This window comes from Oxyura jamaicensis, chromosome 4 (genome assembly GCF_011077185.1).
Source record: "Oxyura jamaicensis isolate SHBP4307 breed ruddy duck chromosome 4, BPBGC_Ojam_1.0, whole genome shotgun sequence".
Classification (NCBI taxonomy): Eukaryota; Metazoa; Chordata; class Aves; order Anseriformes; family Anatidae; genus Oxyura; species Oxyura jamaicensis.
The window spans coordinates 85,202,227-85,218,125 of record NC_048896.1 but is presented as its reverse complement, the minus strand read 5'-3'; the positions used below and the strand labels follow the sequence as shown (position 1 = coordinate 85,218,125).

The following is a 15,899-nucleotide window of genomic DNA, read 5'->3' as shown; positions in this document are numbered from 1 at the left end:
TAGTCTTTCCTAAAGTTTTCTGTTGGAAACAAACGAATAGGTCCTGAGTACCTTTTTCCCTTCATAAACACAAAAACTGTACTTGCTGTTCTCAATAATACAAGCAATTGGATTTCCAATCTTTTGTGAGCTTATTGGCTCCATGTTTAAGTACAGAGTGCTTTGGATTATGTTTCCGTCACAACTGTGATTAATTTGCATACCTTTATTGCATTAGCTTTTTCTCTCATTGGTCCATACTCTAAATTTGTTCCTAAAAGCTGAGGTGAAATGATCCTTTAGTGTTGGAGTCCTACCTAGGTTTCTTCTTGCATACTGACACAGCATAAATCCCAGTGATCCCATTTCTTCTTTCCTTGTTCTCTTTTTGTTTGTGTAGCTGCAAAACCTTTTGCTATTTGTTTTAATATCATTTTCAATGTTTAACTCAGCTTGATTCCTGGCAGTTCTCACTTTATCTCAGCATATTGTGAGCTCTTTGCTGATCCATCTTTTGTTTTTTTCTTTCTATGTGCTTGTTCCTAATAATCTCCTTAGAGTACTTACTAATCCACTCAGGTCTGAATTCCCTTCCTTCATTCCCCTTTGGACACAAATTGCTAACATTTTTGTCAGAAAGGAGACTTGTACATTTGGTTATTTGAGCTAAGTGACTTCTAACTCTTTGCCTCAGTTTATCACAGTTTCTTGTACTGAAATCAATGGTGTTTACTACAGGCACATTTCTTAATCTTCTGTTGAACTTAAACTGATTCAACTTGCCACTTCTATACAGCATTATTTTTATAAACCAAAAACTAGTTTAAAACACTTTTTGTCCATTTACTGACAAAGAGAACATCCAAACTTTCTTATTAGCTTAGATATTAAACATAAGGCTTTTCACCATATTAGAACAAATTTATTCATGGTAATGTCACTTTGTTAATTTTATCTATGTAGAACCTTTCTCTTCAGTATGTATGCTCTCACTTATTTCCTTTTTTCATTGCCATACTTTCATTTATGCTTTTTTTTTTTTTTCATTTGAAGCAGTAGAAATTTTAAAGAATTCAAAATGTGTGGTTTTTGTTTGTTTGTTTGTTTGTTCTTAAGTGGTAAGATACTAATCCTTCTGAGATTAGTAGTACTCAGTAATATTTCATCCCATTAATACAATATACATTTTTTAATATATATTGCTCTTTCTGGCTGTTTTCCTGATTTCTGTGTTCTACTAAGTTGTGAAGGACTTTACAAAAAATATTATCATGATATATATATCATGTCTTTTACAGGATTTCCATATTCTAAATCTGCTTCTCTACCTGGTTATGGAAGGAATGGTTTGCATCAGGTAGGTATACACTTAAATACATTCTCTGTGTAATAGTGTTTAATAAATAGGCAACTAGTTAGAAATCTACACAGCAGTAACATTTCACAGTTTTTTGGCTACCAGCCCTGCTTGACAGATTCATACCCTATGAGGGTTACAGTTTGTCTGCCTGCAGGAGTAAGACTGAATCTTTTCGTTTTGATTGTGTGTGGCATGAGCATTAGGAATTTTGATTCTCCTCCCAGAACTGAAGTCCAAAATGTACAAGCTGCATATATTAACAGACCACAGTATAACCTGAATTAATGAGAGGATGGGATAAACCTTTCATTAGGCAAGTAATGATCAAGTAATGAAAAGCAAAGGTGGAGCAGCCTATAACCTTTGCATTTCTTAAACCACTTTTTTTTTTTTCTTTCCTCTGCTATGTGTATATATATATACACACAGTCATTATAAAAGGCAGGAGGGAGCAATGCAGGAAGCAACTTAGAAAGCAAAATACATAACAAAATTATGATCAGATAAGACGAGGAGTTCATTTTCTAATTCTTTATTATGTATGGTTTATTGTAACACCTCAGGAAAAATCCATCACTGATGCCATGGTCTCTCTCTCTTGCATATGACATTTTGACTTCCCAGTTCATGCCTCATATTTTTTGGTAAAAACTCAGTATGGTTAATAGTGATAAATTGGGAACAGGTAGACACACTTGCAGTTTGAAGATTGATTTGTGTCTAAATTATATGGATAAGACCTCATTCAAATTCCCTGCTTTCTCCAAACAAAGATATGAAAGCTGCAGAAGTATATAAGCAGGATTAAACTTTTCCAGTGATGAGTTAAACTATAGGTTATTAGTAGGAGCTACAAAAAAAGTAATTGTAAGAGAGCTGCTGAACTGATTTTTCTGTAGTTACTGTCCATCCTTTTGAGTTAATATTACAAGACTAATTGTGCCTGTGATACTCCAAGTACCTGACTGCTTGAATTCATCTCTGAAGAAACCAATGGCAACACAACTTGACCAAGTTAGATTTATGAATTTGAAAATGTTTAGATAAACCTGTCCTCATTTAGGAGTCAATAGTTTTTTTCTGACTTTTCAGAATAACTTTTACCAGTAACCTGGACCAAGCAAGAGATCAACTTGTGCACAGCCCCTGCACTGCTGAGGAACCAAAGCCATCAGAATGAACAGATGCAGTGTTTGCTGTACTTTTTCAGGCTTAAGCCATGTAATGTGATATGAAAGCAGCAGATGGCAGCATTTGTCCCATATAAGGGGTGCAACCTCATCTCTGATATTTCAGGAAAGTTGAAAATGATCAAAACCTTTAGATCAAAATTCTTCTCAGAATGGAAGTTCTCTGTTTAGATTGAAGATTCATACCAGCTTTTTTGGTATGTTGTTTTTAATCAACTATCCCATTCATGCATAATGCTGTAAAACAAAAACAAACAATAAGGAGCCTTTCAGTTTGTTTTGAGCCTGGCTGTGCACACGGTGTACACCCTAATGGGGAAAATAAAATAAATAATGCCTTTCTCCTGTAATAATTTTCATCATCATAACATTTTCCAGCAAAGACAAAAGACAGCAGATCAAGCAGAGCTATGACACATATGGACAGTTCTCCCTGATCTTAGTGGCATCTGCAGTTGTGAAGCAGAAAGCAAAATAAGACACACAGGTTTCATTGCAGCATAAGTGATCAGGTCTCCTGGGATGACTGTCATAACAAGTCTGCATTGCAGGGGAAGGTATTTCAGGCTTACCTTCATGCCAGGTGTTCAGATGGCAGTGGCTGGTGGCTTTCTGGCACCTTTCTACCTGATTGGAAGTTGCTAAGAATCAGAGCTTAAAAACATCCACAGGACTTAGGGGTGAGATGGGCTGATAAGACTGTGCAATTGCCTCTCTGAATGACACCCAAGCACCAACTTTCACTGGTCCATGGAAATTCACAGTGTAGACAGTACAGTGCACCTGCACTACCTCTGAGTTTGATGCACACTCATTGACACTTGATCCACTTCTGCAAAAAAAGCTCCTTCTCTGCTTCTGTAGATTGATGGGTGTCATGAGTGCTCTGGATACCCACTTAGAGCAATTAGGTCAAGTTCTAATGAAACTTTGCTCTCCTTCTGTCTCATAAGGATCTGTATTTTGATTGTGCACAGAGTGGTGGGGTTTGGTTTATGGTGTATTTTGCTGTTACATTGCTTCTTTTCTTCTCTTTTAGCCTGAAAATATGGGCCAATATGAAACAGACCAAGAAGCAAGCTGGGGGATGAAAGGTATATTGCAGTAGCATTTCCACTCCACTTTGTGTTTTCTTCTTTTGAGGATGTTTGTTAACATCTTGCCAAAAGGGTTACTATTCTGATATCTTCCCGTGGTTTATGTGATAGTGATAGACAGTCAGCTCAGTATCATGTTCATCACACAGAATCTTCTTTTTATCTGACTAAATATAAAGGCCTGGCTCCTACATCACAAAGTGGTGTAACAAAGTTGAGTCTATCCCAGTATTCTGAATATGTGGCAACAGCCTCCATGATTCTCTTTGCTTAACAGGTGTTGTTCTCATATCAAAGAGAGGAAGAAACTTAAGCTAATCACTCCTTTGAGCCACGTTTGATAAAAAGATAAAGTTCATTGTGCTTCTTGTTGGTCCTTCAGTAAGGCTAAGATGTACAGCATTCAAAAAGCAGTATTTCATTACATTAATTTCTTTTATTACAGTTTAAGTGGACTGTATGCTTAATATGGAAGTTGGATTAGAATTTTCAAAAGAGATGAGCAATTTAGGAACATGCATCTTCTGATGTGAAGAGTAGGGTGTTTTTTTCCAAGTCACTTAATCTTGTTTTTTAAAAAATCTTACTTCAATGCTTCACTTCATGCTTGTGTGTTGATAAAAATATTTGAGTAACTGAGAGTATAGATTTTGAAAAATATTGCTGTCATTATTTCCACTGCAGTCAGTCCAAGCGCAGGGTGTTGGCATCTTGGAACACATTATTAACTTAATGATTTTTGTGTATGTTCACAAAATGACATGCCTGTAATAATCCATATATTTTAACTGTTTTCAGTAAAGAACAATAAGGGCGGGACTTTTGGATGACAGTCTGACTTAACTCTGCACAAAAGCCTCTTATAAAGAGAAAATCCCAATTTTGCCATACTCACAGTGTATCAAGAGATGGATTTTCTGTAATAAACCTTTGATTTCAAGGACTGTTGCTTCAGTGTTATAGTCACTGAGACCATTGGGGTCAAATGCTTACAATGCATGCAGTTATCCAACAACTATTGAAAACTGTAAGAGAAATGTAGTAGGATAACAAGTTACTAATGTACCTATATGTTCATTATGGTGACTTAAAAAGCAGCCTATAAATTCTAAACTGTGAACCTATTCTCATTCTCTTGCAGAATACAAGGTAAGAAGGGCTTTTCCAACACTGGAAGAACAATCAGATTCAGCACTTCCTAGCAAGGTTACATGTGTTTCTTATTTATTTATTTATTTATTTTATTTTGTTAATTTTGTCCCAGTGAAATATATGTCAAATAAGGATGCAAGTATGTACCATTAAAATTAGTAAGTTCCCCACACTGTCATTTCCACACATCAGAATCAGATTTGGCTAGAGTTCATATGTTCTTGTCTTTTTAACAGATTTATCCTTATGAAACCCTTATTGTAACAAACCGAGTTCGTGTGAAATTGCCTAAGGATGTGGACAGGACCAGACTGGAGGTAGGAATTATATTTGCTTGATGGCTTTGCAAGTCTTTGTCCTGTCTGTTTACCGTCTGAGGTATTCCTAAGCCCAAGTTAAGTAATAGCAATGACAGAAGAGTGAAATAACACTATATATAATATTTTATTTGAAAACACGAGTATATCACAGAATCACAGAATGGTTTGGGTTGGAAGGGACCTTAAAGACCATCTAATTCCAACCCCCTTGCCTTAGGCAGGGATGCCACCCACCAGATCAGGTTGCCCAGGACGTTGTCCAACCTGGTCTTGTACACCTCCAGGGATAGTGCATCCACAACTCTGGGCAAGTTGTTCCAGTGGCTCACTACCCTATGAGTGAAAAATTTCCTCCTAACCTCTAATCTAAATCTCTTCTCTTTTTTTTTTTTTTTTTTTTGTTTAAAACCATTCCCCCTTGTCCTGTAATTATCTGACAGAGCAAAAAGTTGTTCTCCATCTTTTTTATAAGCCTCCTTGAAGTATTTAGAGGCTGTAGTGAGGTTTTCCCAGAGACTTCTCTGCTCCTGGCTGAACATCCCCAGCTCTCTCAGCCTTTCTTCATAGAAGAGGCGCTCCAGCCCTCTGATCATCTTCATGGCCTTCCTCTGGACCTGCTCTAATGGGTCTACATCCTTCTTGTTCTGGGGGCCCCAGACTTGGATGCGGTACTCCAAGTGAGGTCTCAAAAGGGCAGAGCGGAGGGGCACAATTCCCACCCTCCACCTGCTGGCCACTCCTCCCTTTATGCAGCCCAGGATGCAGCTGGCCTTCTGCAAGTGCACACTACTGGCTAATGCCAAGCTTTTCAACCACCAGATGAAAGTCCTCACCAAGTCCTTCTCGGCAGGGCTGCTCTCATTTAGTTCTTCTTCCAGTCTGTACTCATGTCTGGAATGCCCCAACCAAGGTGCAGCACCTTGCACTTGAATTTATTGAACCTCATTTCACATGGGCCCGCTTCTCAAGCTTGTCAGGATGGCATCCCTTCCTTCTGTTGTATTAACTGCACCACTCAGCTTGGTGTCATCTACAAACTTGCTGAGGGTGCACTCATTCCCAATGTCTATGTCATTGAAAAAGATATTAAATAGTACCAGTCCCAAGGCAATTGTACATATTATATATATTATATTACATAGGCAATTTAACTGAAGTGGAGTAGCCCAAACCCCCAAAATGTGTGATAGAATCGTGTTTCACAAAGACAGCAATGAAACCCTTTAGTATTAGATGATTTTACAGGATATTGGGAATCAAAACTGGGTAGGTAGAAACTTACTCATTGCAGATCATATAAAAAGACTCTCCTAGAATAACCTGAGAATTATAAAATAAAGAGAAATGCTCCAATTATCCTTCTAATATGTTTCAGGTCTGTTATTCAGCCTCCCCTTTTGGCTGCATGATCTATGATCACATGAGAATATATTATAAATTTGCAGTAGCATCCACCTCTCTCAACAAGTAGTAATGTAAGCTGGAGAAATGCAGATATAATTTATTATAGAGGGGAGCTTTGTTTCCAAAGGCCAAATCCTGAAGTTATGTTCAGGCAAAATTCACAAAGTTATTTTTTTTGCCCGAGTAATGAAAGGACTGAATAAATTATTAAACTTTTGTACCTTTATGTTAATTATTATTAAGAGGAGAGAGTTCAACAAGAAATACGTGATTAACAATGTTAGACTTCGGGGAAGATTTATATTTAAATAATTCTATAGTATTATTAACTTGATAACTTTATAAGAAATGAAGAAACTAATCATAAAGCAAACAAAAACAACAAAAAACATGAAGTAGCAGAAAGTTTCTGGTTAGAGATCAAATTTTAAAAAATCATATATAGAATTCTTAAACATACTGTATATTTTGGAAATGCTGTACGTTCCTTAAATAGTTCAATGTGCTTGTTGCTTGATTACTCTACAAGTGGTATGGATTTGATTGTAAGGATAAGAGAGCCTCAAAAGTGTTCTGTTTTAAGCCTGATATATAGCAAGGTATGAGATCCATAATAAAAAGCATAATGAATACAGAAGGAGCAGGGAGTTGGAGGGATACTCATCTGGACACATCTTATAAAGGATTCTTTTATGTACACATATATATGTTTGTGTATATATCTAAAAATAGAATTTTTGTTTAAAGACATCAGGCTCATCTGAATACCAAATGCAGCTCCGACTTGCTTTTTTAAGACAACATATAGTTTGCTTTGGATGGATTGTGCATGTCCTGGCTGCCATTATCAATAACTCATACACTGTCCTCAGCTGCGACTGCTGTTTATTTAACATTGGAGTTGCTCAGTCTGCTTTGCACCAGGTGCAGCTCTGTGCCTGATGGCTCAAGAAGCACAACCACTTCAAAGATCTCACAGAGGTTTGCAAAAGAACAATAAACAAGGTCTGCTTCAAACCTGCACCAGAAAAGCGATAGGGGGACCAGACTGATCTGCTGATTGTTGCACTATGTTAAACGTGCGTCTGCAAATGACCCCTTTATAGGCCATCTTACATTTATTAGGGATTGGTAGGTGGCTTTTTTAAACAATTAAATTAGCAACATTTTAAAAGGATTGTAACTACTGGAAAGACAGAAGCAGCAGCTCATCTACACATTCAAACCATATGCAGAGTTGAGTGACAGGAGTAAACTGTTGCTTTCCCTTGCCAGCCTCTTCCCCTCCTCTCTGTCCCATTCTTTTGTGTTAAAGGATTTCTGGAAATAAGTAGCTCTGGGTAGAAAAGCAGTTTGTAATTATTTCCTCTTGTGGCAGAAGAAGAAGATTGTAACTTGGTTGCTGACTTGTGCATTCAGTGGATTTCAAGGTTGGGCAAGACCCAGGACTTCAGGAGCCCAGGAGTACATGGGTTTATAGGTTTTCACAAGAACAGATAGAGATTAGACACACATGCACATGCATATATACACAGTCCATTAGTCGAGAACCTATTTAGCATTTTTTGATATCCTCAACATTTTGGAGGCAACACTGTGAATACTGGAAGCAAGCATTAAGGTTAGATTTCTAACCTTTTCTTAAGTTATGTTTCACTTTCACTAAAAAGTGTGATTTGATGCTCAGAAATCTCAAGGAGGCAAGTGCTCCCTCTGAGCAGAATGGGCTGCCGGCTTCTGTTTTCATCCTGCAAAGCCAATTCACTCTTGAAGGGGCTGTATTTTGACTGCAGAAATGGTGAGGATGATAGCACTGCTAAGCTTGTGTATTATCCAAACTGTAGAGTGGTTTATCTTGGAAAATATTTTCAGAGTCAATGTTCTAATATTATAGCTTTATTACCATCAGGCTATCAGGCTGAAGTCTTACATTGTTCTCACTGCTGCAAATGTGAACTAGCTCCTAGGTGCGATGGATGGGGACAGGAGGATAGAGGTGGTGTTGGTGAAAGGAAACGTTAGAATCATTGTGGTTCAATTAACTATCAAACTTGAAAGTGATCTTGCCTTGCCCTAAGGCAGTTAAAATCTCTCACATCATATCTCTGATTTCCTGGTCTGCTTAGTTGCAGTAAGATCAGTAAATCCGCATGAGCTAAATTTCTTTAAAAGCCCTTGCAACATGACTTGAAGCAAACTCCTCTTTGTGAAACAGGGTTTGTTATGAACTTTGAATGATCCAGAATAGATGTCATGGAGAAGGCACTGTTCTTCTCTGATCCCGTATTACAAATGAAATTTCCTGTAGCGAATGTTCCTATCATGAAAAGTCACATAAAAGGTATTATCTCCTTGAGTCAGATTAAGGGAGGCAGCTGTGAAAGTCTCTGCTAATGGTCAAGGGTTGCAGGAGGGTAGAGTTTTTAATGGTTGGTAGTGTTTGCCTATCTTTGCTCCCATTGTGAGTATTTTTTAGATTACTTGTTGTGTAAGAATGTATTTCAAGGCTTATAAATAATATTTTTTCTAAAAATGCATATATTTCTAAGCCTAAAAGGCATCTGGAGATGAGGATGGCTCAACTGGTAATAAATGCTTTAAAATAATAGGAATTCTTTCTTCAAAGCCACATATATGTAAACATAGAAACACTCGGCATGTTTTTGTTTGATTGTTCTAACTCAGCAGTGAGGCAGAAGTAGCTCAGTTCTTTGTGCTCCTAGAGGAGATGTTTATGCCAACAGTGAGCTAATACACACGGCATTGAGAACCAGTTATAATAAATGACCTGCTGGTTTTTAAATACATTACCAGCACTCTGACTTTTGAATGAATAGCCTGGATCTTCTGATATAAGCTGATTAGAAATGTGAGAAATTTACAAAAGATAAGGAGTTGGCCCAGGATTTTTTTTGAGAAGTTTCTCTTTAACACACTGCTTTTTATTCTAATATTAGATGAATGGAACAGCATTTCCACAAGCAATTCTAAGGGGAAATGGTGAAGAACAAGTTAATTTAGGTGATATAAACAGTAACGTGGGACTGGATTTTGTGGGTTTTCTTCACCCACATTGTGGGTGAAGAAAAGGAATTGCACCTTCAGCGTGTTGGCAGATGACAGACTGGAGGGAGAGTAGTTGATACTGTACAGAGCAGCCCTTTCATTCAAAGAGACCTGGACAGGCCAGAGGAATGGGTCAACAGTGACCTCATGAAGTGCAACAAAGATAAACCGTGATCCCTGCTCTTGTGATGAAATAACACCATTAAGAAACATAAGATGGGGGACAGCTCTGCAGAAGGGGTTCTGATGGAAAATAAGCTGACTGTGAGTCATCGGCACAATTGGGCAGTAAAGGGGTTATAGAGAAAACATGCCCATTTCAGATGTAGGCTCTGAAGGGTTGAGAGGCAGCAGTTATGAATTGCAGGAAGGCCAGTTACAGTTAAATATAAGGAAAAAGCTCCTCACTGGGAGAGTAAAGCAGTGGAACAGGTTCCCCTGAGGCTGAGGAGTCTCCATCTGAGGCAGCATTTAGAATTCAACTGGACAAGGCCTTGAGAGATGTGATTAAAATCAGCTCTGAAGACCTCCGTAGCTCCTTAATTTGCTTAGGATGATATATTCTGTGGAGACAAGAATGTAATGTAAAGTAATGTTAATGTAAAGTAATCTAATCACAAAATAGGATTCTAAATTGCTTTTTGCTGCAATAGCATTTGAAAAAATAAATACTTTGATGCGTTTGGAACATTTTATCAAAAGGTTCATTTTATTATGCAGAGGGTTAAATATTGATGTTCTGGGGCCAAGACATCACCTTTGGATGGTACAAATAAGCATATTCCTTACCTGCTCTTTTCCCAGTACTGTTCCATGTGGTCTGTATTTTTTCCAACAGAAGTTAGGCTTGTGGACACTTCTGAAAATACTTGTGCCACTTTTAAGCACTTGAATACCTTTTACAGTTTAGTCCTTGGGCTCCTAAAAGAATGTGCTTGATACTTTTAACTTACACTGGATATTGCTTGCCCGTTGAGTTATGGCTCATAAACAGCCACATAGATCTATTTTTTTCTCTGGAAGTTGCTTTTATCACAGAGGAAAAGATTTCTTTCATGGTCACAGGCTGGTAGTTTTGAAAGCCAACATAGAGACTTTTTTGGAAAGTCCATTTGGAAAGCATTATTTAGTTTTTTCTTTTGATTTTCTTATCTTGATGCATCTTAGTTTCTTTGGCCTTTTCTTTTGAATGTTAGAGTTAAAAGCATTATTCATTCATGCCCATCCAATACAGTAGAAAATATATTATTCCACTTTTGTTTGAGCCTGTTCATTCTTTGCTTAACTGAAACAATTGCTAAGGAAAAAAAATACTCTGGAATGTCAAGTAGCAAACCTTCATCTGCCACCTTGTTCTCTTGTAAACAGAAATCAGAGATTTAAACATGGGTGCGGTCTTGTTTGAACAGAGCACTTACAAACATTCAAACATGCTTTTCCTCCTGAAACTGCTTGTCTGGATCTGTTTTAAGGATGAGATTTTTTCCACTGGTTTTTATTCAACAATTGCCCTGGGTTCTAGCCATTTGGGCTGCAACCATTTTAGGAATGGATTCCAGTAATTCAGTTTGAATTTATAACAGTCCCAGCTTGTAGATATCATTCATACAAGTAATGTTATGTGTGCCACCTCCTCTAAAGCTCAGATGGGGAAAATCAGAGCAAAAGCAGAATGTTGTGTGTTTTAACAGGGAGAAGAGCAGTTTGTAGTTTAGAGCTGAATTTGAAATTATGAGTTCACCTCACAATGAAGCTCATAACCTGGCATGAAAAAGTGCAGTTCACTGACTTTAGTGGAACTTCACACTGTTGAACTTGAAAAACATTCACGTTGTGTTTTTTATTCTAAGCATATGCTTGTGTTGTGATCAGTGTTGGATGTCTAAATCAATTTTCAAAATCCTTATTAAATGAGCCATTGCAAAACAAAAACACACATTAGAAATGGCATGATATGTAATAGAGCTAATTCCTATCAGAGTGAAACCAGTGTGGAACTGAAGAGGGATCAGATGTGGAGAATGAGTATTGTGGATACACGAAAGCCCAAATAAAGGGAAACTGGAAAGTCAGCTTTAGGAGCAAGGTATTTTGAACCTAAAGCAAGCGTATGTGGAAAGATTCATGTTGAATTCAGTGTACTTTTTTTTTTTTTTTTTTTGATAAGGCCCTAAGACCACAGACCAATCACCAGAAACCAAACCTCTGAGCCCCAGGTGTGAGTCTGGGACAAATATCCAAGCAAGTGTTAGCAATAGCATCCATGAATACACAATAAATAACTTCACTGGATTTTTGTTTAATAATCATCTATGTTTACGTCTTTTAAGAAAACTGCACTTACATGTCTTAAATTTTTGAAACTCAAGATCTTCTATATATTTTCTTAATTTACTATGGACTCATAGTTTCATTTTTATTTATGAATCATTTTCTTAATGATATAACATCCTTATCAGCAGTAAGTTGAAGGCAATTACTTACATAAATGGCAGTATATAAAAGCTCATTTGGTTGAATGACGGAATGATGGGGTAAGTTATCCTTAGAAATGTTCTATTGTTCTGTGTTATACCACTTCGTACATGATGTATTGATATCACACAGTGAAATACTTGTATCGTTTTAGTTTCTTGCATAATTACTCAGACAGGGAAAATATTGAATGTACAGGGCTACTAGAGAATATTTTGTATATGCCTTCTTTCATGACAGGTTGAACTGTAAGTACACTACAGTATTGCTGTTCAGTGGAATGCGGATTCTCTGTGGAGTTTCATGATACCGTGAGATACTAAATGACATATTCACAGATCCAGTAGCCTTGTATGGATGCTAGGGATTACACTGGCAAGTGATAGGGCTTTCAGACTCCCTTCCTTGATGCTTCTGTTGCACTGCTCTTTCTGGGAGCCTTCCTGGGGACCCACATTGCAATGTGGAAGCAGAGAAGAAAAGGGAGTATACATCTCCTGCCAACGCTCGATTGCACAAAGTGCCCCAACTATCCAATTTTGTGACAAAGTGCCATGTTCTAGCAAAACCACAACTGCAGCACTTCTTACCTTATTCCCTTATAAATGGAGTTGCCCCTGGTTCTCTCTTCATCCTTCTAAAGTTCATGAGGTGGCAACTCCTGACATTTCTTAACTTTCCTTTCCCCTATAATTACTTAATAGTTTAAAATATTTATTAGGCATGAAGCTTAATTACTCAGTAGATGAGGATAACATTCAATACTCCCTTGGGAACATGGCATATGGCTAATTATAGCTTTGTAATGAGCCATGCAGTAGACTTAGAAGAAGCCTATGAAAAGCCTGCTGATCCCTTGCAGGGCAACAGAAAGAAGGCAGAGGATTGCACATCTTGATGCTGCAAAATAAGGATTTGAAATTCAGTACATCAAAGAGATTTTTTTTCCAAAAACTTATGTTTGGGCATCTGAAAGTTACATTTGGTCAAAATTCTAGATAAATGGGGGAAGGGAATCAGGGGACAAGAGGGGTACAGGAGGGGAAGAATGGAGAAAGGAACAGGCTATTTTTAATACAAATATATTCAGTTAAGATACATCTAACATCCTAAATTTTAATACAGGAAGTGAGTTTATATCCCACCAGTACAGTCTCTGCATTACCCTAAAGAACTAAAATTTGTTTATTTACATAAATACATACTCATGAATAATTTTTTTGGATAAATTCAAGTTTAGTTTGAGTATTTTGCATTTTGAAGACTCTGGTAAAAAATCTTTTACTTAAAAAGCTTTTACTTCTAGATTTTGTGGAGCAGAAGTTGGAAATATGACAAGGACTCTGAACAAAAATTAATTGAATTGGACAACTATTTAAAATTGCATTCTATACAACAGAGTACACAGTAGCAAAGGCAATATAATGCTTAGCTGTAATTTCCCATGTACATAAGGTAACAAAAACAAAAAGAGAAACAACCCAGATGTTTTAAATAACCCTTAGGAATTAGGACTTTGATTTTTCTCATCATCAACTCCTGCAATCCACTGTGTTGGTTCATTGGTTCAGTATTGACTCATGGGGAAGTATGATATCCTCTGAATTTACTACATCAGCAAGTTTTCACTTGATGACTCCCATCTAATTACTGATACAGAATAAATGTGATTGTGTAGCATGACCTGGTCACAGCTTACTACGGTACAGCTGTAAGTTAATTGCAATTTTTCCTTACTGTGACTTATTCACACTAATGCCATGTTCCTAAGTATTATTTTTGAAGATCTCTGAATTTGATTAAAAGCACCATTATTCTTGTGCAAAATAAATCTCATTGAATTAAATAAACATTATAACTATATTTAGAATGATTAGTGGCTTTTTAGCGTGCCACAGAAAAACAGAAACAAGCTTCGTTAATTTACAGCAAAAAGCATCACTACTTTCAGAGTTAACACTGTGTAGCAAGTATTTAGATGTTCAACTGATTACTTTTCTTCTGGGAGATTAAAATTGAGCACATATCTATACCACTCATTTTAATGATCATGCTTAGTTGAACATGAGGATTTTCCAGTTTAGTGGTTGCATTGCAGTGGAGAAATTTAGCTCAGCCCTTAGTTCTGTATATCATATCATTAAAGCATTTGCATTTTAATTATTTTTGCATTTAATTCTATATGTTTTAGGAGAGCTAGCTACATGATTACAGCAAAGGTATGGTTACCCTTTTCAGGCAGCACTTTGCCATTCTTCAGAAAACATGCAAGAGAGGAATTACAGATAAAGCACTTTGCTGAACTTGAATCTCACTGTCTTTTTCACTTTTCCCATGCAAGCTGACACAAAATTCTGTCCAGAAGAAAAGACTGAACGCTACTGACTTTATAAGGCTGCAATTAATATGATTTTATCAAAACAATGTGATGCAGTAGTCTTTTCCAGTGTGATAATTTGACACTTAAATATATCCAAAATGTTTAATGTTGCAACCATCCAATGGCTTCAGTTTAGCAGCCATTTCAGTGAAGATCCATATTTAAGTAATTTACATTATCTGTTAGGAAGGCTTTCAGGAAGCATCATGTTAACATCACTATGCAGCTTCCAACCTAAGATAGTCTAAATGCAGCCAGTTACGATGTGTTCAGACAGGGGCTTTAGCCTTGTCCTGTGTACCTCTTCTCAGTGTCAGCACTGTGTCCAACTTTGCTATTGAAGCAGACCAGAGAAGTAGATTGAATTAAGCTGTCTGAATGTGTCCACATTGTCACAAAGGCAGTTAGGAATTGGTTCCTGGCACACTGTAAAACACGCAGACTTCCTTTGTAAACATGGCCAACACTAGGAGAAAAAAAAAAAAAAAGAAAAAAGAAAGAAAAAAAAAAGAATGAATGAATGTTAATTTTGCTCATAACTTGGGCTTTTCATTTAACATAGCCAGATATTTTAAGCTGATCCAATCATAAAAATAAAAAGTAAAAAACAAATCTGAAATCACATTCTTGGCCTCATACGTATCTTATCTCATACCTCAAGATGAATATCCTGCCCTATTCCCTATGGATAATTTTCAATTTTCCTTCTTTTGTTTAACTAATGAGACAAGGCAATGCTTCCGCATGAGAGCATTTCAGTTAACACAAATTAATATTCAAATACCTAAGAAAAATAAGTCTAATATTTCTTAGCAGTCTATTTTCTCTGCCTTTGGGAAGAGCTTTAGGTCTGAAAGCTATAAGGTTTAAGAAAGTCCAGAAACAGTGCAGACAAAATTTAACATCACACATTTAAAGAAAAGTATGAACATAAGCTTCCCACACTGGTCTATTCCCATGGTGTTTAGACCCTTCAAGTACTTGTAGACATTTACCATATTTTCCCTTAGTCATCATTTGGCTACAGTTTTACATACTTAGGCCTTTTAGTCTTTCCTCATAAATCAAACTCTGCAACCCATGATTATATTTGTTGCTTTTATCTGAAATGTCGCCAGTTTGATGACATCTTTCTGGGATCAAGGGTTATTCCAAAATCTGCAGACAGAACTGTAATCATCTCTGCTTTTAGGGTTGGTCCCAAAGCCCATGATGCTTAAAAAAGGGATGGTGAAAGTTCCTGAGATGCAGAAAGAACAGTGGGAGTCATGAGACACTGGACATAGATGGCTGTCCTCAGAGAGGGTTCAAACCAAAGAGGAAGTTTTTCCTTCTACTAGAATTAATTTTGCCTTCTACTAGAGTTAAGTTTGAGTGTGGGTATTGCATTGACAGTGTAAAAAACTCTGCTGATATTGCAGTCTGGTAGCTTAGTTCTTGAGATAAGGGACGGTATATAGAGGAGAATTAGAAGCA

The 15,899-nt window shown here is 37.0% G+C and overlaps 1 protein-coding gene across 16 annotated transcripts in view; it reads left to right on the top strand.

Annotated features, from left to right (window-relative positions):
- ABLIM2 (actin binding LIM protein family member 2) overlaps nucleotides 1-15,899 on the top strand; it is a 141,397-nt gene that overhangs the window by 121,929 nt on the left and 3,569 nt on the right. For 14 of the 16 annotated variants that reach the window (XM_035324450.1, XM_035324448.1, XM_035324444.1 and 11 more), the window contains 4 exons: nucleotides 1,278-1,336; nucleotides 3,569-3,623; nucleotides 4,768-4,832; nucleotides 5,015-5,095. In XM_035324450.1, the coding sequence (XP_035180341.1) occupies nucleotides 1,278-1,336; nucleotides 3,569-3,623; nucleotides 4,768-4,832; nucleotides 5,015-5,095 (260 nt within the window). The remainder of the gene's footprint in view (nucleotides 1-1,277; nucleotides 1,337-3,568; nucleotides 3,624-4,767; nucleotides 4,833-5,014; nucleotides 5,096-15,899) is intronic. The other 2 variants (XM_035324445.1, XM_035324457.1) reach the window with 1 other exon arrangement.